Source organism: Octodon degus, unplaced genomic scaffold (genome assembly GCF_000260255.1).
Source record: "Octodon degus isolate 3935 unplaced genomic scaffold, OctDeg1.0 scaffold00002, whole genome shotgun sequence".
NCBI classification, from domain to species: domain Eukaryota; kingdom Metazoa; phylum Chordata; class Mammalia; order Rodentia; family Octodontidae; genus Octodon; species Octodon degus.
In genome coordinates this window covers 11,427,219-11,449,543 of record NW_004524578.1, presented here as the reverse complement: position 1 = coordinate 11,449,543, position 22,325 = coordinate 11,427,219, and the positions used below count along the sequence as shown (strand labels likewise).

Genomic DNA, 22,325 nt, shown 5'->3' with positions numbered 1-22,325 from the left:
GGAGGGGTGGGGGAAGTACGGCGGCGTGGTGGGGGGCGGCCCAAGGGGGCGGGAGAGGGTCCGGCCCACGCTGCGCCTGGGCTGGGACTGGTTCCGCCGGCGCAGGGTAGCAGGAAGCTCTCCACACACTCACCGGACCTGGGCTAGGACTGGGTCTCTGTTTTTTGTTTTGTATTGAAAAGAAAACAAAACAAACAAACAAAAAGAAAAAAACAAAGAAACATGACTCTTTGTACCTGGTTCATTTTTGATCCAGAAGACCTTGCTCATCCTTTCATATAAATTTACCTTGGCCCTCCTAATCTTCAGGCTATCTGAGATATGAAAATAAATCTGTACCTAGAAGCAGTTGTAGCCTAGACTTAAGCTAAGATAGCCAGGAACAATGACTCATTTTAAGAACTCCATGTCCCAGAAAGAATCCAAAGTTAGGGCCATGAGCTGATTGTAAGATTAACACGTGCGCTGATTCCCTGGGGCCAGTCTCAAAGATCAGGCTCAGGTTTTCCAAAAATGCAGAATGGAGAGGCCAACTGGTCAGAGGGAAATGCACATAGAAAGCAAAGGTGGTGAAAGACAGAATACTGCTTTCAGGAAACTATATGTCTTAGTTTGGACGGCTCTAGTGAAATATTGTAGAATCCACGGCTTGAGCAACACACATTTTTCACAGTTCTGGATGGCAGAAGAACAAGACTAGGGTGCCGGACAGCAGGGTGAGTCCTGGTAAGGACCCTCGTGCTGGGCTCCAGGTGTCCATTATCTTGGGGGTGCTCCCTTGGCAAAGATATGTTGTCTTTTTTATAAGGGCATTAATTGCATTCAGGAGGACTTCACTATCTTGACTTAGTTACCTCTCAGAGGCCCCACCATCAAACAGCGTCACAATTTGTATTAGAGTTTCAGCATATAACATTGAACAAAATACTTAAACACATTGAATAATCAAGTGTGTGTATACATATATAAATATCAATTTAAAATATGCTATTTAAGTATGTGTAATATATTGTGTATGAAAATAGAATATAAAACACATAGTATATTATACATATTATTTAAATATACAAGGCCAGCCAGATAGCTCAGTGGACTAAAGCACCTGTTTCAGTAGAGCACAGTGGCTGGGGTTCGATCCCTGGCATACGTGTCAACCTGCCCCTGGGGTGCGCTGGGATGGTGATTGAGACTAGGCGTGGGTTTTCATACCTGTAATCTCAGCACTTGGGAGGCTGAAAACAGGAGACTCACTATGAGTCCTTTCTACATAGTGAGACCCTGTATCAAATGCAAAATCAACCAATCAATCAATCAATCAATCAATAATAAATATACATATTGATACCTAAATATTATAGTCACACAACTTATATACATAAACATATATCTTAACTAATTAATAGCAAACATAATCCATTAAAGTGCATTTGTAATATTTAATATAAATATTGACAGCAAATCAAACTATAAAGATTTGATATATGAAAAGTATTAATATATACATTTCTTAAAATGATAACAAGTATATATTAGAAATAATTAAATCATAAAGACTAAAATATTTAGAAGAAACACATCTATATAGTTACAAATCTCAAAGACTTAAAAATCGGTAAGAAAATATGCAAGAAGATCAATATGATTTTGAGATAAAAGAATTTTTTTTGACAAGACAAAAAGAAATAGAGGCATAAATTGGAATTAATAAGTTAAACAACATATATTAAAGTAATTTATAATCTCCAAGAAAGAAAGAAAGACTAAACAAAAAATATCTGCTACAAGCTGGAAATATGTATTTGTGACACATTTGGCAGACAAGTTTATTATGCACACAATATAACAAAAATTTTTATTGAAAAGGAGAAATAAAGTAATACCATAAATTGTTCATGGGGTCATATGGGTGTATTAGAACATTTTAAAAAATATTGCATGACAATTATTTTGGGAAAGGAAAATAAATAAATCACGGGAGTCATAGACTTCAATTCTATATCTAAATGCTTATTTCTAATGGAAACAACTTCAAATTTGCAAAACAGGGCTGGGGAGATAGCTTGGCAGTCTTAGCACCTATCTGCCTGGCAAGTGCAAGGATCTGGGTTTGAGCTCTGTTGCCACATGTGGCCCCATCCCAGAACCCTGGGCATGCTGTGCTGGGCAGTGAACCTGGGCGTGGTGGTGCACCCCTGCAATCCCAGTGCTGGCGAGGCTGAGATCGGAGGATCACTATGAACCTGAGTTGCATAGTGAGACCCTGTATCAAATAAATAAATAAATAAATAAATAACAATAAAATTGGCAAAGCATTAATATTTATTAGTTTGAGGATGCAAGTATATTTTACATTTTAGTGCTTCTCCGCATTGTATTAAATATTTCAAAATATAACTATGTTGAAACAGTGAAAGTGTAATAGCTGAGTCCTATCATTGGTGTGCGTGTATATTTCCTTATTGCTGGATTGCATGACAGGATTTCTTCCCGAGAAAGATTGCCACATTATCCCTCAAATAGATGAAAATTCCCATGTCAGTGGATCTAATTGGTCAAAATAAGTTAACATGTTAATGTATAATTTACGTGCATAATTCCTTGCCTCCAGGAAGGGTATCACATTGTTATGTTCTTACAAGGTACAGTGAAGAGTCTTAGAAAAATTAGGAAGCACAATTCTATAATGAACACGTTCAGTATTGAAGAATAAAATATAAAAACTGATGGACGCATCATTGATATTTAGTAACTTATAATCCAATTTTTACAAAAGAGAAACAGTGTAGTGTGACAAGATGAGAAAGAATATTCATATTTGAGCTAAATTCACAACGGAGGGGAAGGTCTGCTTTGGCACGGATGTAGGTGAAGAGCTTTGAACAGTAACAGGAAGCACACCTCAGATTATTTCACACAGTGACAACAGAATTATTTCCCCATCAACAAGACAGTCAGCATTGTACTTGATCTCAGTTTTCCAGATATCATGAAGCTTTTTAAACGTCTCTGTTCTGCCAGACTAGGAGTTATCCTCACTCTTAGGCTGTTAGACCACCTTGTAGGTGAGAGATAGATGGAAGACCAACTCCTGAGCCAGTTGCAGGGAAGGTGACAGGTGTGCCGGGATAAATTTAGATGTACAGATCAGAGTGGGTCCCGGCGAACAAAATACTGTTTCCTTCATGCTTTCTCTGTGGCTGTTTCTTCCGGTCTTTCTTGGTATTTATACTTTTACATTTGTGGAGGGTCTTATTTTATTTCTTGCTAGTCAGATTGAGGTGTGAATTCCCGTTATCTTGTACGGTCACATTTTAATTAGGGTTTTGTCAACCTAAAGGTCTTTGGAAAATGCACTAATGTGTGTTTAATTTTATCCACTAAGATAAACTTGTGGCATATTGGTTAGTGAAGTTTGAAGTTATTTGTGAAGTTTGAAGTTATTTCATTATCCTCATGTTCTTTCTTCACTGCTAACTGCAAAAAAAAAAATTAGGAAATATATTTGTAGAAGAAAATAATACTGGCCATTAATACTGGCCAAATAATACTGGGTTACTGGTGGTAACCCAGAGAAAAAATATTTTATATTTCTTTATGTATTCTTGTAATGGGGCTAAAAGTTGGAAATCCTTTACAGCACTTATTTGGAGCATTACGTTCAACTTGCATTGTCTTCCTACTCATTCTTACAGAAATAGGGGAAGGCTCTGGAACTTTCTATAAACGTTGGATTTGATTTTTTCTCCCCTTCTCCTTGCCACTAAGGAACATGTTGGTACTTATCTGTTGAGTCAGCACTAGATTCAGCATGAATATTCATCTGAACTATGAAGGATTAAGGTTTCCTCCACAGTGCCTGGCTTGATTTCAACTTCAAGTCTTAAACTGGGAGAACAACCAGAGCTCACAGGTACTGACTCGCCTTGGTGACTAATACAGAACCTTTTCTCTTGAGATCCCAAGACAGAGAAGGGTGGGAATGGAAAAGAGTGCAAAGAGCGTTTCCCTTGATGATCATAATTCTGGAAACTCTGTGTCAACGAGCTTCATTCTGTGGGCTAATAGCACCACACCTGGCAAATCTGACCTTTCTTGGAAGCAAAAGCTCCAGGACCCGTGAGTTATAAAAGTGACATCTTCCAGGGTCGTGCTGGAAAATGGCCCAATGTGAGTTGCACATTTGATCAGGCACAAAGGTTTTAGGCTGCAAATGACAATGCCACAGTGCTTTGCCTTGCACATGTCCACATCCACAACTGCTACTCTGAATGTCTGGAATGACTCAGAGCAGTGAGCTCTGCTGCTGCTGCCTCCCAAAAGACTGACCTTTCAGTTCTCTTCCAGAATACAATTAGTCCTGCCTTTCTCACTTCTTTTCAGGGAGATTATCTTCTCAGAAAACTACTGTAGTCTCAGTGGCCAGCTCAGCACACCCAGGGGTAAGGCCGGCATGACATATGGTGTGTGTGTGTGTGTGTGTGTGTGTGTGTGTGTGTGTAGAGGGATTGAACCCCAGTCCTGCACTTGCCTAAGCAAGCATTTAGTCTGCTGAGCTAGCTGGAGGACCCAGGTACATCTTTTAAATACAGCAGAAGTACATTGCTGGTGCTCATTTATGGTAGGTGAATGCTGGTTTTGTTACCACTAAAAGTGAAAACTGGATTCCCCGGACACGCAGTGCAACAAGGTGCCACAGCAGGCAGATCTCAGCTTCTCGGCCCATGAAAATCAGCAGAAACATCCACTAAGTTCTGAAAACAAATGCCCATCACTGCTCCAGAATGCCGATGCTATCCAAAAAAGTAAAAGCCTCCTTACTTCCAGTACCTACTGGAAGTGGGTTTTAGCATAATAGAAAAGTCATGAAAACCTAGGCCTAATAATATCTGAGAGTAAAGAAGGCTTAGCATGTGAAAGATAGTATAGTTAAGGTCCGATCTGGGGAGGCAGCAGAAAGTCGTACAATGACAAGTAGAAACATCAAAATGACTGATTTGGAGCTAGATTTGTTTGCACTAATGGGCACCAATTAGGATCACTTCCAGAATATCAGACCTGAATCTCTGGTGGCCTAAGGCTTATATGGGATAAATAAGCAGAAAGTATGGAGGCAGAATAGCTTGTCAATTGGAGATTGGTTTATACCATGTGCACTACAATGACCAGCTATGTATCACAGTGAGCAGCCATTCTAAGAGATAGCAGTCACCAGAACTGGAAGAGGAACTATTACCTAGGCAACTAAAAAAATGAAGTATACAGGTTAATGGAACACTTTCTGCTACAGTAGGATATATCAGTCAGGGCTTTACTAGAGGAACAGATATAACACAAGATACACAAGTGTATGAAAAATTATAAGATTGGCTTACCACTGTCAGCCATGGAGTAAGATGAAAAATGTGCAGAGGGTGTTTGCACAATGGAGACTGAAGGATTCAGTCTAAGATCTGGAGCTAGTGTTCTGTGAAAGTCTGTATCAGGAGGCCAAGGGATCTGCAACAAAATGTCGTATCAGGAGGCTGATGGGTCTGCAATGGAAGGCTGATGAGTCTACAGCAGGAGGCTGAAGGATCTAAGGTAGAAATTGAAGAGTCTGCATTAGAAGCCAGGAGATGACTAGAAGCCAGGAGAGGATGTAGAGCTGACTCCAAAGACTGGAGCTCCTGCAAGGAAATGGAACAATCTATCCACTCTAGGGTGGGACCTCCATGCCCTAGGGTGGGGAATTGCTGGTTGACTTTGTTAGCTTTTAACTTCTCAAGTTGACATAATGTATCAACCACTACATAGGGAAAAAGTATAGGACATCACCATGGGTAAAAGTCTTCAGTCTGCTGTGCAAATTCATATCAGCAAGCCAAACATCTACTTCCTAAGGAAGTTAGTTTGGGGTGCTCCAGTCCATTCCTGTTGCTATAATAGTATACCTTAGGTTTAAACACAAAAGAAGATTGTTTCTCTCAGGTCTAGATGTAGGAAGTCCAAGATAAACAGATCTGAAATCTGGTGAGGGATCACAGCCCACACCATGGATGGCGGCTTGTCATGGCCTCCCACTGAAGAAGGGACAGAAAGGCCCAGGGTCAAAAGCTCTTCCTCCAGCTCTTGTATAGTGGCACCGCGTCACCCAAGATGGTGTGGCCTTCTAGATTGGTCACTTTCTAAAGTCTTTCTTCCTAATATTATCACTTTAGGTATTATATTCTGTCATGAATTTTGGAGAGATACATATGTTCAAACCAAAGCTTCAATACAGAAACAGGGACAGTTTATACAAAGAAATTGATGGAAATGCCTGAAACTTTCAGGGAATCCCTCATGGCACTCAGCAAAATGAGCGTGTAATCCCTGGTATGGGATTGCGACTAAAACTCAGAGAACAATAAAATCCATGATTCGGGTCTCTTCCTCCTTGCCTTCTGATTGTTAATAAAGAAGACTGGAAAGATTTAAAGTAAATGAAATTTGAAGGTTTGTCTTGGAACTCCCAATATTAAGATAAGAAATGTTAATCTTTTAAAGAATAAACTTTGATTTCATTGCTTTTACCTATTATGTTTTCATTTTCAATTTCATTGATTTCTACTTTAAATCTTATCATTTTTTTCTGCTTGCTTTAGTTTTAAATTGATTTTATTTTTGCAGTGTTGTTGGGTGAAAATTTACATTGTTGACTTAAGATCCTTTTTCTAGACTCTTTATTTTTGAGACGGAGTACGGCAGTAATTGGGATATCATGACAAACAGTACATATTTAGAAGACCAGAATGGCAGGCATCGCAAGCATGACCCTACCATTACACACTGCTATCTTCAGAAACATATGGAATGTTTCATGATTTGCCTGTCATCCTTGTGTATGAGCCATGCTAATCTTTTCTGTATCATTGCAATTTTAGTATATGTGCTGTCGATGTGAGCACGGAAGTATTTATTTGAATCCTCTTGTTTTATTAAATTATACAATGTGTACTTAGCAGGAAAATAAAATATCAATAAACTAAAGCATTAATTTTTTACTATGTAATGAGTGTTTGGGATGAACATCCATATTTTCAACATTAATAAATTATTTCTTGTGAAATCTAAAAATTAATGACAAATACATTCTTATGTGACCTATAATGAAAATACAAATAAGAGTTTATCTCAAAAATTAACTTTACTTCAATTATTGCACCTAAGGCAGTCTTCACACATTAAATCCGCATGGCCCATACACAAGTAATGCTTACAATCATAGCACCTGTGTTTTGTTTTCTGTCTTTTTTGGTAGGACATCCTTGTTGTCTTCTTCATTTCTCCATTGTCCCAGGAGGTCCTGTGATGTTTCACCTGTCTGGTCACTGGTGTGCTCCAGTATTTATTTTGTAATTCCTTGGGCAGATACACTTTCTTCCTCTGTTATAATTGATCTTTCATCAAGTCCAGTCCAAGTCCTCTATGAAAATTGCTGCATGACAATTTTCATAGAGGACTTTGTTATTTTCATTGTAAACCATGAAGCTATTTATGCCTTAAATGTTTTGGATCAAGTGAAATACAATCATTGGCAAACAATTTGTATTTTGAGTGACATCAAAGTCGCTGCATAACTTGTCAATAATACCTATACTGCATTTGGTTTTGTAGTAAAATGTGACCATTTCAGCCTTCATTTGCTGTGAGGTTTCACTGGAAATCTTACTATCATGATATAATGTTGACATCACCAATACTTCTTAGCTTTTCTTTGCCATATATGAGGCCAAGGTTATGTATTTCTGAAATCCAAAGATTGTAGGGCACAATTTTCTATTTTGAACTTGCAATATTTCACTGGGAATCTCTGTTTTGTTTTTAAGTATAGTTCTTATGTTAATCAAGAGATACTCTTTTCGCAAATGCAATATAAATGGGTAACCAATTGTCAAGTGTCTGAGTTTGGTGAGTTTTTGAAACAGGAGCAACAAGTCTTCTCAGAACTTCATTTGGATTATTACTGCACAAACAAAGACCTGATGATTGAGTTCCAGGATAAATTTCTAAATTGAAAGTGTAAAATGTCTTCACATCTAGTAGTGTCTATATTTTTATACTACCTTTGTCAAGTTCATTCAGCATATACTGCTAAACTCTACAACAATCACAAAATGCTGCAAGTTGCTTATCAGTTGTCATATATCCAGAGGATGCACAAATTTATTGACAGTTTGAAGCAAAGCTTTCAAAAAATTGACAAATAGCAGCCAGGCTATTGACTCTTCCTTTCTTGGTGAGTGCTTTTCTTAATAAGCTGCAGGAAATTTTGAAGGAAAATAAAGCTCTTCAGTGTCATTGTTACTCTACAAACCTCAAGGCCATTCCTATCATTTCTCCATAAATCCTTTACATTCTGATGAATGAGAAAGCCCTGATATATACAGCAGGTCTATGAAGGCTCTCCATTCAGATAGACATCCTAATAAACATATTTTCAAGTATTACTATTAGTGGATATAGAACATTTTACTTATATTTCATCATTTTCATATTTCACAACACCTGTAGCTTATTGTTTGTTGCAGACAATTTCAAACATTGATTCACAGTGCTGCTATTCCACCCAATATGTTTCACCCCTGCCAAGAGCCTAATAACATTTTCTAACTTAGTTCTATCATTGGATCTTTTAGGTGTACGTGACCATTCTATGGCATTTCAACTAGTCAAATATGTACAAGTTTGGCTGTTTCTTTCTTCCTCTGAATCAAAGTCTTCATTCCCTGTATCTGGATCTGTCACTTCTTCCACCTCACTGTTGCATATCTTTTGACTCCAATAATCCATGTCATCATGAGTGTACAAGTCAGCTGACTCGCCTTGACCTCCCCCAAAAATTGTAAGTTGAGTTTTTCATGCATCATTGTGTTGAATTGGGCTACTTATGCAAGAAAACTGGAAAGAAAACTTTGCTAAAATGAATCCCCAGAGCACAGAAATGTAGCATGGAAGGTTAAGTAGGTGAAACCCTCACCTGATACTCTGTTGGCAGAGCACACACACCTTAAAGTTTGTTTGCCTCATAATGTTGCTGCCCGTTTTCCCCAGGCACAGCTATGGGGAGGCATGGTCAGCTTCCGTCACAGGAAATTGCATATTTACATTACAAAATCTGGTATCGGTATCTGTTGCCCAACAAGAGGAGTCCTATAAGGAAGGTCTATTTTTCTGGTTTTGAGCTACCTGCATCTGTGGTTGGTAGCTCTTATTCATTTTGGAATGGCCTTAGCCATGATTTCTAATGCTATTTCTATTTGATTTTGTTTTCCTCTCTTAAGCGAGACAGAAACACACTCACAGTTCCTGCAAGTTTTGTTTCATTTACTTTACTACTCATTTTTCTCCTTTTAGAGATGCTTCTATGGACTGTGTCAAAGCCCATTGATTCTTTCCTAAATTATGCTTAGTCTATGGATGAGCCAATCCAATAAACTACTGAGTTTTGCTATCAGTTTCAAGCATGTCTTTAGATTATCTCTTAGGCTCTTACATATCTGCTTATATTACATGCACAATTCTATATTCAGTACCTTTTCTATTAGGAAATTTGTCAGATGAATCAGTTTGCAAAAAAAAAAATCACTTTTAGATAATTACAACATCTGTGGCATACTGACTATGGCTTTGGGAATGTCCCTTTACATTCTGCTTTTCCTTGCCTGTTAACAGGATTTACATATTTTTGTTAAAAGGTGGACATCTTATTTAGGACAATCATGACTGAAATAAATAGTATAGTAAATAGTATCTTTTAGTGTATGATTTTATATAAGTTTGTCTAGGAATTTCATTGTGTCTAACTCTTATAGATCTAAGGGCCAGAGCTTTCAGATTTCTCTGGTGTCCTTGTTTTATCACTTATTAATCAGGCTTCCTCAACATAATCTCCTATGCAGGCCATGCTGAGCCTTGCAGGTCTCTGTGTTTTATCCCATTGTTTTTTGCTTTGGGGGAACCGGGGATTGAACTCAGGCCCTTGTGCTTGCCAGGGAAGCGCTTATTCCACTGAGCCATCTCCTCATTGTTATATGGGAACTGTGCTTATATAGTAGTGAGGAAATATTTCAAAATTCATTATTAAATCTATATTAGTGGGAAGAATTCTGTATGCTAATATGGAGTAAAGTGAAATGAAATCAAATAAGAAGTAAATGAAAATGAAGCAAGTTGCAGAAGAGGATGTATGCTAGGAAAACAATTATTTATACTTCCAGAAAGCTAACAGAAAGATAAAACTAAGCCTCAATAATATGGCCTCTTCCTTGGGCAGGCAGAGAACTAGGTAGATGAAGCAATGTGCAAGTGTATATAAGTATTTTTCATTATATAGTTTGATGTAGAATATTTTATATATATTTTTTTAAAAATTTAACTTAAAAAAGGAGAAAAATCAGGGCAGGGGAGATGACTCAGTGGAATAAGCGCTTCCCTGGCAAGCGCAAGGGCCTGAGTTCAATCCCTGGTTCTGCCAAAAAAAAAAAAAAAAGGAGAAAAATCCCTAAATTTGAAAATAGTTTAGAAAAGTGAAAAACTCTGTATCAAATGATGACACAATCACATAGCAAATGTTATTATTTTAAAGTGACCTTTATTTGGTACTGGGAATTGAACTCAGTACCTTGTGCCTTCTAGGCAGGCATTGTGCTATTGAGTTACAACCTCAGCACTTTAAAGTGGCTTTAAATGTAATATTTTAACTCCATAAGCCTACAAGTGTAGAACTGAAACAAAAGGCAGTGAAAATAGCTCTTACACTTTTCTAGTATCAATACTTTGGGGTACATTTGTATTGTTATGTTGAAAAACTATAGTTATGCTTCAAACTGAGAAATAGGAATTATATTAAAAATTATTTTTACATAAGAAGAACAGTTCAGTAATCTTAACTTTTGAAACACAATGATGAAAGCAAATTTATGATTTGTTTTCCTCTTAAAAGACATTATTTTCCTCGGCTCACTGCAGAGACCTAAACACAAGTACAGCCAGATTGTCATCCTAATAACACATCTTATGAGACAGAGACCAAAGTCCCTGGAGCAACATGCAATTTCATGTGTGGGACAAGAAATATAAAAGAAAGGCCTACAATATTCTGTGGTTCAGGAAGCTGGAGCCTGTAAACAACTGATCTTGCAATGTTATCAAAAGGGCATGTGAAAATTCAGTTGAGACAAGCTGCAACAGACCCATTTCTTTCCTTTCCTTTCTGCACAGTCTAACTATAAAATGTAGAAGTCATGTGAAAGAGAATCAGATGAACTCTAAGCACCAGCTAAATTAGGTGAGCTGGATTGGGACCCCCACACAGGAAGAGCAAAATATTGGTAGAGTTTATTCCATGCCTCAATTAAAAGACGATCACCACACTGCCTAGAATTTCCAATTTTGACAAAGTGACAGGTTTCATCCAAGACTTACTCTTACTAACGATCAAGCAGCAGCTGCTGTAGCATGAGGTAAGGCCAACCCAAGGAGTCAAGAGAAGCCCTCTCCTTCCATACTACCCTCGAGATTCTACTTCCCTGCTTACAGGTAGTGAGGTAGATACATGAAATTCATAAGTGGATTTCATCTACAAGAAAAGGCTTTTCTGGAACCCTCTGTATTCACTTTTATCCAACACTTTTGTCTCATCCAGAAATATGAAGGCCAGGCATAGAATCACCAAGAAGGACGCAGTCACAATGATGGTCTGTCCTGGAGAAATCTCTTTTTGCCTTTCAAATAGCACTAACATGGAAAAACAAGTGTCCTAGAAACATCAGGCAAACCAAGTAGACCAGAACAGAATCACAAAGCCTCAGAAAGCTAACTGTAATTGCCATTCACAAAAGTTGGTCAAGTCATATCTGCCATTTCTAAACAGAGCTACTACCAGTTAAAATAGAAACTTTAAAGAGGACCTCAGAGTCTCTTAATGCAAAAGACAAAGTCTCTGTAGTGCAAAAGAAATCATCCATCACAAAAGAAATCAAAATGACAACTTGATGAGAAAAGATCATCAACTGTGTTCTCCACCTTGCCATCACCAGGACAACATATCTGACATCCAGGACTTACATGAGATGATTAATTCAGTTTATCACTTTGGAAGATTCAGTCCATGGAACTCTAAATCTGAGGTAGAAATTACATGGTAGATGGTATGCTAGAGGAAAATGACTCAACTCTCAGCATCCAGGGAGGAGAAAAAGAAGGGTGCCAGGGAGGAAGCTACATTCCCCACAGCCCACCCCCAGGGCCACACCTCTTCCAGCCAGGCAACACCTTATAACAATACACTCAGCTATGAACTCATATAACCAATTGATCAGTCCGTGGCTGACTATAGTGTTTCTACCATTCAACCAGCTTTCCAAATTCCCTACCTGTGAAGACAGGAGACTTTTGAGGGATTTTGCAGATCTAAACTATTGTACCAATTAGACCACACTGAGTTAAATCAGATGTCAGAATTTGCTGATAAAAAGTTTCAAAAGAACCATGGTAAAAATCTTCAATACTCAATGATACTTTCTCCTTAAACAAATAAAAAATAGAAAAATTCTCATGAAAGAAATAAACCTTACAAAAATAAAATGAAATTAGAGAATAAAACAACATAATATAAATAAAAAACCCTACAGGACAGCTCAATAGCTGAGGCAAAATATAAATGACCGAATCAGTAAGATTGGAGATTTCACTATATTTCTGCAAATTTGAATAACAGAAATAGTAGATTGAAAAAAAAAAAAAAAAGATCAGGTCTCAGATGGCTGTAAGACCAACAAAACACCAAATATTTGTGCCACTAGAGACCCAGAGGAGAAGAGAAAGGGGGTGAGTTTGAAAAAAAAATCTTCAAAGAAATGATGGCTGGAAAGCCTCAAAATTTGGAACAAAGACATGAACTTACAGACTCAAGATTCTTTTTTTTAAAAATTAAAGTAGTCTCATTTTATTGTTTTCTTGACAGAAACTCTCAGACTATATTAAATTTGTGAACTAAGAAATTTCATCCCTAAACCAATGCCTTTACCAGCCCCAGGCAACACTGCCATGAAAACAGTGCCAGCAGTATCAAGAATCTTTGAAAAGAAAGATTTGTTGCTTTTGGTGTTTTTAATTTCTTGAGTTAGTTGCTCTATTTCTCTGTTCAGTGCTTCAGATTGCTTCTTAAAACCATCCATAAGAAATTCTCTTTGGACCTTCAGCTTGTGCTCCAACATGATTTCCTGTTCCCTCAGAATGTTCTCCCTTTCCTCATCCATCTTCTTCTTTAGCTGAGCCACATTTTCTTGGAAGCTTCTCTCCTGGGCCTCCATCTTTTCCTGCTGCTCCTTGTTTTTCTGCCTTAGTAGCTCCTGTTCCTTCTCAGCTGCCTCCCTCTTGGCCCTTTCAGCTTCTATTTTCTTCTCTCCATCAGTGAGGGCTTTGTCAGACTGCAGAAGGGAGTTTTCTATAGTAGCCTGAGACTGCAGGAAGCTCTGGAGGACCTCATTTGCCTTAACGCCTTTCCTGGGCACACGCTTGTAGCCCTCTTCAACCCTCCTTCTTGCTTCCAAGTAGAGCCGGTGGCCTCCAGGAGCAGAGAAGATTCCTTCGGAAATGTCTTCCATCAGGGACGCTGAGAGCTGCTCCAGCTCATCCTGGCAGTATTTGGTAGATGCTGCTTCATTCTGCAGCAAGAAGTCTTCCTTCTTTCTCTCCACAGTGCTCACGAGCTGCTCCTGGAATTCCTGATTTTCATCCTTGAAGGAGCTCTCCATGAAGACCGCGATGGCCTCCTTCTCGCAGGCCGCGTGCACGTCCAGCAGCTCCTGGAGCGTGTCTGTGGGGAGCCGCACTCGCTGGGCCATCTGCTCGCTGTAGTGGGCGGCTGCCTTCTGCACGGCTGCTGCATTCTCACGCTGGGCCAGCGTGGTCACCGCGTTCTCCAAGCAGGGCACCGCCCCGCTGTTGATGGCCTTCACGTAGCTCTCCACCAGAGCCCCGAGCCCTTAATGATGTGTATTTAGATAATACATGGAAAGTTCTCATTACTTTTATATAGACTCAAGATTCTTAAAACAACCCAAAGAAGAAAAAGTAAAAGAAATCCAGAGTGCAACATGTAGACATGAATCTTGTGAAAACCAGGATGAAAGAAATCTTAAAAGAAGTGAGTGAGAAGTGGCACTTTCCTGGCAGAAAAAACAACATTTCAAACGTCATTACATTTCTTCAATGAGGCATGAAAGCCAGAAAGAAGTGGTATAACGTGTTTAAAGTGGTAAAAAAAAAAAACAAAAAAAAAACCCAAAACCTGTCAACTGTAAATTTTATATCCAGGCAAACTATTCTTTGGAAATAAAGGAATAATAAAACCATCTTCTAACAAAAGAATATTTCTGTGGAAGACCAGCTAATAGAAGGTCTCAACCACAAAGACATGAGAAAATAGGGAATCTTTTTGGAAAGGAAAAGAAAGATATTAGAAAACACAGGAATGTAATTCTAAAGCATGATTGTTCTCCTCTTGAGTTTTATATCATATTTAATGATTGAAATAAAAATTATAACATCATCCAATATTCAACATGATGATATTTGAAAGGGAGGAAGTAAAGGGATCTCAGCCACAGTGATGGTACTGTGCTCTGCTTGCAGCCATACAACCCTGTCCCCAGTAGGTAGATGTATCTATAACTGGGTCTTTCCATACAGGTACAGATGTAGATGTTACACCTAAGAATTGTAATGCCCAGAGAAACTACTCCAGGAGCTATACAAACAGATATACCTAGGCCCCTACACATAAAGAAAAAATGAATTATAAGTAGTTTTCAAGCAACCAATAGAAAGGCAACAAAAGGAAATAAAAAGAAACAAACAGAAAACAAATTACAAATGACAAACATAACTGCTAGCACTTGAGTAGTTACCTCAAATCTAGTACATTGACTATGCCAATTTATCTTTTTAAATAGATTTTAAAAAGAAGTTTAGCAAAATAGATTTTTGAAAAGAAGATCATGATTCAACTATGTAAAGGAAGAATAACAATCATAGAAGTTTCTTGTAAGTTTGTTCTGCGTAAACCGCTTGTGAATGTCAGGTATCGCAGACACTAATTATGAGAATTTGAAGATGGATGGTGAATTAGCTACCAAGAAATTAATTTTTTAATGACTTGCTGATAACACATAGTACTTTTAAAGGTCCTTATCTCATTTTTGAATTGTGAAAAGGTAAAATAATAATACATATGGCATTTAAAGACATGCTGTGCAGGATAGATGAAAGAGTTGCACAATACTTAATTATGTAAAAGATGTGTTAGATTTAATGATGTTATATTCCCTCTACTTTTGTTCCAGATTGAAAACTCCTGCAGTAAAACATTTTATGTAAAGTTAGTTCTTGATCTGATATAAGAAAGGCGATAGATCAAAGGAAAACAGTATATAAACAGATAGAGAGCTCATATATATGAATATATGAATATAAAAGAATAAGTGAATATTCTTTTAAATTAAAAGAAATATGCAAAATTCATGAAGATTGCTCTTGAATTTCAGGAGCATTTACATGTTTATAATACTTTCCCAAGTGACAGCAGGTATTATTTGGGTTCTTAAATTATAGGCTTTTTGTTTTCATATTTCTTTAATGCTTTTTAAAAACAAAAAATACTTAAATATCTATGTTTTCTTATCTGTTCTTTTAGTCACAAACATCTCATCTCCTTTTTTATGATTTGAATGAATGGACAAACGAGCACACAGAGCAGGGAACTGCGCAACATCCTTATGCTTTCTTGCTATTCAAATGTTCATTTGCTGTAGGAAAGGGAGGTGTCACATTTTTACAGTTCCAAAGCACTGCAGCTGCAGAATCACCCTCGCTGAAAGCTGCGACTAACCGAAGGGCCTGCAGATGCGCCCCTTTACACCTGGACTGGTAAACAGTCATCTCCGAAAAACCGCTGCCCTTCTCACGGTTGTCTTTATTTTTTCTCTGCATACTCCTCCATATCGTTCGCTTTTCCACTTGGCAAATACCCAATGCCCGCAGTTTAAAGGAAAGCTTGGCTCATGGTTTTTAGCGGAGTCGGTTAGTCCGTGATCTGCTGATTGCAAGGCAAGAAGGTTTTGGCCGAGGACTCTGATGAGGAACGCTGCCCCTCCCACCATTCAGGAAGTGGGGAGAGAGAGAGAGAGAGAGAGAGAGAGAGAGAGAGAGAGAGAGAGAGAGAGCCCACTTCCTAACAGCAAATTCTGAACTTGTCAACTTATACAGATGAGCATAGTGTACCCACAGTCGAGTCACCTCCAAACATGAAATTCGTGGATGGGGAGCGGTTCAGATCTAAGCCATTACGTCCCCTAATATCACTATCACACTTCTTCCATGCCTTATGCTTTCTGGCCACCTCAAGATCCAGCAACTTTGTTGCAGAGATCAGTCTAGAGGCAGACTGATACGCAAGGAAACACAGAAGTTTTGTTGTTGCCATTGTGAAAACTGATTCTTTCCCCTGGAGCACTGTCAGATCCTTCTGAAAAGCAGCACCGCCCGTGGTTCCTAGGGTCAGCCATCTGAGGGTGCAGAGCGTCCTTCGCCAAGACACCAGGGCGGTCCCAGATTCATCCTTCTGTCATTGTTTAGGGAGCGTGTGTATGTGGGACTGGAGCAGGAGCACTGAAACGCAGGTGTGGGATCCTGAAACACGCACACAGCCGTGGCTTCTCACACCCAGCTATTTCTGTTCTCTGGCCTAACATTAAGCACACCATCTTTTGGAATACATTTCAGTTCCTGACACTTCTCATGACAAGGTTTTTATTTTTCCAGCTTGTGAACTCTGCTAACCCTGAATGCATGTGTGCACACACAAGTGCACACATTCAAGCACACACACACACACACACACACACACACACACACACACACAGCCTAGGGACAATCCTTTCAAGCAGCTATTCATCCTTCTCAGCACTGCCTAAATCTGGAAACCTAGGAAGAGAGAGCATTGCAGAGGTCAGAGTCATGGAGCCGGCCCAGTGAGGCTACCTAATGCCGTTGTGAACTGAAAGGAACCTCTGAAATCTCTGTGACATGTACTTCATGGAGAGCCATCAGCAGCATTCTGACTAGAATGAAAAGTGCTTGTAAAGAGCTAGTGCACATATATTCTTGTTTTACCTCTACACTTACTCTGTGGATAGATGAGTGAGCCGCGAGGTGTTAAGCAATTTGTTGAGGCTGGGTGGTTGCTTCATTGATTCATGCATTTATGAATACTTTCATCTTTTAGCAAGATCTCATTTTTAGTGAGCCACTGTATGATATGCCTGATATATATTTGTTAGCAGAACAAGTGTGACTTTCCTCCTCTTAGCATTCATTAGCTAGCAGAGCCATTGGTGAAAGTGACTATACATCTCATCACACCGGTACGTGAATGGGAGCGTGAGGCAGGTGCTGTGAGGGGAAGGAATACTGATCTCGCAGAGTCCTCCGCACGGGAACCTGACTCAGATGTATTGGGTCTTGGAGAAAGTACCGAAGAAGGTAAGTATGAAGGATGGTGGGAGCCGCCAGGCCGGAAGTGGCATGTCAAGGAAAGGCATGCCAGACCGAAAGTCCTGCATCGAGGACGTATGACTCAGATCAGAAACAACTCCAAGAGTGGATTTAGAGCAGGGTGGGCAATGGAAAAGTTGTGCGTTTATTTTGTCATGATTCTTAGAGCCATGGGAAACTGCTATAAAAATCTCTTAAAAGCCAGATGGATGACCAGCTTGAAGGCAATATCAGTTATCACCAATAGTTCACACAAGCTTTAACTTGGCTATTGGCAGTATCTATTGGGCTATCTGGCGAGATTTCAAGTTTGTTTAGGAGGCAATGTCAACAGCACCTGGCAGAAAATAACAAAAGGCTATGGAAATAATAAAGGTGATTTCTAGTTTTGTGGCCTATGTAATTGAACAGCAACTGTCATTCAGAAGGAAGAAAGTCAAAAGAGGACTACTTTGGGATGCAGAGAGATTCAAAGCTTGATCATGGCTTCGGCTGAGATAAGATCAGGGCAGCATGCAGGCCTCTGAGTGGAGATTTTGATGCATGCTTGAGCGTGTGGTTCTGTGATTCAGAGGTAAAGCTCTGGGGGAAGCAAGCAGTGGGGTGGTGCCTGATAACGTGGATGAAGGTGGTCCTCCTGGGGTGAGTCACAGTAGGGTTTTAGAGACAGCTTTGAGGAACTCAGTCAGGTGGATAGGGCAAGGAGTGTGAGCTTGCCAACGTTTCTAAGAAAAAGAAGCCAGCAAGTTAGATGGTGGGAGAATGTGCAGAACCCTGTGCATGGCAAGGAGGATGCTGTTATAAGGAGAGAGGGCTGCTGTAAAGCCCTGGAGCACCGTGGAGTTCTCCTCAGGTCTTCTGCGGTCGCCCTGCCCCTCTCCACTGGTGCTTCCCAGTGGACCTGAGTGCTCTTCTGGGGGAAGAAAATTTCCTCTTTCATGCTCCCTGCCCAGACCACGGTACTTCCCTCCATTTTCTTATTTAGCCATTGAGTCAAAGAGTTTCATCCCTGTCCTTCTGGTACTATTTCTAGTTAGACATTGCATTCTGATGCTTCTTGGTACAGAAGTAATTTAATTTACATACTGAAATTCATACCTATTTTTTTTTTTATCTTTACTGATACAGTGGGTGTCCTACAGACACAAAGTTTTCATACCCCAAATGTATAAAAATTCACAAATACTTTGATTTTAGTCCTTATAAGCTTTTATATTATATGTCAATATTTAATTTTGCAGTGACGAATTTTGAAGTAAAGACAGATTAAAGATGTAACTTTGGCTCTGCATTGCTAAGTCACTGTTTTGCAAACATATGGCGAATATTCTTCTCGCCAACTTAAGGTCAGCCTCCTGTGCCCCGCCACGGTGAGAACACCTGAGATGAGCTGTCCAGAGCTCTGTTTCTCATAAGCTCGGAAACTAGTGAGAATGAGAAGGCAAAGAAGAAACAGCAGTACTGAGCACAATATTTATGACACAGAGTACGTCTTTGCTGTGTTGTCTCAAAAATCATAATGAAAGGAGAGAAATGACCTAGAAAAGAACAGTTTCCTCTAGAAATTATGACAGTGTGTGCATGTATGTACATGCACATGTGTGTGCATGTGCACACACACAAACATGCACCTTTTGCATTTCTTGTTTAGTTCACAATCTTATTGTCTCATATGAGAGACTCAGGGTACCAAAGAGCTTATTACTCTCTTTCTCTCAGCTCTTCTGAAATAATCTCCAATCCTTGGCTTTCGTATTTCTAGACCAGAATTTCTGGCCTCTACTTCACTAGATCGGAGGGTTTCTGAAGAGGAGTGAGCCCTGGTATCCCTGTGGGTTACCTCTAGAATACAGAGGCCAGTCCCTGGGAGTAGAACAGTGCAGTGGTTCTTTCCTTTTTATTGGGGGTGTAGTAATGGAACTGACCCCACATCAGGAGGTAAACGATACATACTTTGTGCCATGAAAATCACAAAAAAGAAGAAAGCATGTGATTCAGATAAAATAATAAGTATTTCTCTATATATTTAGAGATCACTATATCTGTAAACTATTCTGTGGATACAGAGAACACCCTAGTATTTCTGGGCAATGAGGGTGAGTGTCTTGTTACTTTTCTCATTGCTGAGGTAACATACCCAGCACCTAGAGATAAAGGGGGAGTGGTTTAGTGAGCTCACAGTCTGTAGAGGTTTCTGTCCTTTATTATCTGGTGCCAAGGCAGAGTGGCACATGGCAGAGGGTCAATACTTCATGGCAGTGGAAGACAATAAAAGCAACAAGAGAGAGAAGGGACAAGCCTCTTTCTGTGCCTCATATTGTATTTGGGCTACCTGCCCCAGGGAGGATGCAGCATTCACACCCTCAGTCTCATCATTGGACCTTGAATCAAACACAAGCTCTAGATTCAGCCACCTCTGCAAAGCCTGCTCACCCATGATGGCACACAGCATTGGGGGGGGGGACATCTAGAGACAAACCCTAACAGTGAGAATTGACATCATTTAAGCCATGTCTAGCACAGAAGCAAGAGTGATCTTGGGGGAGGATAAGTGCATTTGAACCCAGGACAGGAAAGGAAAGCACTGACACAAGTGAGCCACCCAAGGCACTGATTCATTTAAGAATGAGCCGTGGTTTCTTAAGGCTAGAAACTTTTGAAAGAACAAGAAACCCACTTCCAGAGAGGTGCAATAAGCAGAATGGTGCTGGACTGAAGAACCGAATCTGCACATTGGAGACAACAGGAGGGGCTCCAGAACTGTGGAGGGTTTTTATTTTTGTGTATTGTGCTTATTATTAGTACATGTCTATAATTTGTAATGTTCATTTTCTGTTGTGGGAAGTTGGTGAACTTATATAGCTCATCTTAATTTCTTTTTCACTTTCTCTTCCTTTTCTTCCTCCCCCATTTGAGAAAGATTTATCTCTCTACTTTCCGTTATCTACCTTTGATGTTGCTCTTTGCTGTGCTTTGAGTTTCTCATATAAGAGAAACTACACAGTAGTTAAGTTTGTGAGTCTAATTTATTTCACTTGACATTATGATCTCACGTTACACCCATTTTTCTACAAATGATGCATTTATCTGTCTTTATGGTGGAGTTGCACTCCATTGTGTGCAGATACCACACTATCTCTATTCATTCATCTCTTGATGGACACACAGATCAACTCCAAGATTTAGCTTTTATGAAGTATACTGATAGAAATACCTGTATGCATGTTCCACTGCAAAATGATGTTCTGAACTCTTTCAGAGAGAACTCTGGTTTTGTAGATCACCCAAATATCATCAAAAAGGCCTTATGGGAGGAGATTGGAGAGATGAATCAGTTGTATATTTTGTAATAGTACAGGGCTAGAGACTTAAATTTAACTAGAATTAAATACATTTATCAATCTTGTCTTGACTCTTGCCTGCCTGACTGAACCCATCTCCTCATTAGGGCTCCTGTTCCTACCTTTAGCTCCCTCAGACTTTTACTAGTGCAGCAACCCAAGTGACCCTCTTGTAATCGAAGCCAGAATCTGATTATGTGTCTGCTCTTTTCAAAACCTTCCAGAGGCCCCATTCTTTCATCATACAAAGCCTAATCCTACAATGGCCCCACAGTTGTGACATATTTTATCTCAAAAGACTCTATTGCTCAATTCCAGAAGTGGTACATCCTTGTTACTTCTCCAATATGACAGGACACTCTTCCCTTGACCATATTAACTAGGTGCTGGTTTGGTCTGGGATATTCTTTTCCCCACAAATCTGCAAGATAAACTCTTTTACTTTTTTCAAGACTTGGTGCAAATGTCATGCTGGCTGCCACATTTAAATTTCAATCTGTATGCACTTTTATTTCTGCACACTCAACTATGTCCCTTAGCCCCAGCACTTAACACCTTCAAGCATAGTAAAAGAAATCAACTAAATTACTAATTGTCACATCCAATTCTTTCTCTTAAGATCTACATACACATCATATGTATTTGGTTCGTGATGCATTTCCATTACCTTAGAACATAGTATACATTAATACATTTTACTAATAAAAATAAAGATGATGGGAAGGGAGGATAATTTCTTTACACTGTTTGAAGGTACAATCAGTTGCAGAAGACAACTGGTGAGATATAGAAGATGCAAGACACACACACACACACACACACACACACACACACACACGTGTACAGTGTGGCCCTTAGTTGAAGATACCATTTTCCAAACAAGTAAGTCAAGGAGGACTGTATTTCATAAACTAAGGGAAGAAAAGACCACTATTCCCCTTGATGGAATATTCACTGTGAGGAGAATATAAGATATTCAATGGCAGGTTGTTGAGAAGAGTCAAATTCTCAGTACTGAGAAGGTTCAGGCTGGAGAGATGGCTCAGCAGTATAGGAATCAGCTGGCAAGCTCAAGGACCCAGGCTTGATCCCCAATACCACACGCCACATTGGCCCCATATGAAACTGGATGCTGAGACTGAGTGTGGTGGTGCACACTTGTAATCCCAGCACTGAGGAGGCTGAGACAGAAGGATCAGTAGGTGTCTAAGCTGCATAGTGAGACCCTGTACCAAACAAATTTTAAAAAGTCAAAATTAAGAAAAATGTCGAAAAACCTCTAGGATTACTAATCAGAAATGGAACTTTTAAATACATTACAGGTTCTGTATTTAATATTAAGAAAATGTTATAATCATGAATGCATTTGACATACAAAGACTTTAGCAATGATCTATACATGTAGAT

At 39.3% G+C, this 22,325-nt stretch overlaps 1 protein-coding gene and 1 non-coding gene across 2 annotated transcripts; both read right to left on the bottom strand.

Annotated features, from left to right (window-relative positions):
• Window positions 1-6,820: 6,820 nt before the first annotated feature.
• LOC111816281 lies at window positions 6,821-6,926 on the bottom strand. Its single transcript, XR_002820715.1, has one exon. It is a non-coding gene; the product is annotated as a U6 spliceosomal RNA (small nuclear RNA).
• A 6,022-nt stretch (window positions 6,927-12,948) lies between these two features.
• On the bottom strand, window positions 12,949-16,507 carry LOC101575867 (guanylate-binding protein 4-like). The gene is made up of 3 exons (XM_004623454.2): window positions 16,306-16,507; window positions 15,861-16,040; window positions 12,949-14,008 (listed from the first exon to the last, which is right to left on the bottom strand). Exons 1-3 carry the CDS (start codon window positions 16,505-16,507, stop codon window positions 13,002-13,004), a joined length of 1,389 nt encoding a protein of 462 aa, XP_004623511.1. The 3' UTR covers window positions 12,949-13,001.
• Window positions 16,508-22,325: the final 5,818 nt, after the last annotated feature.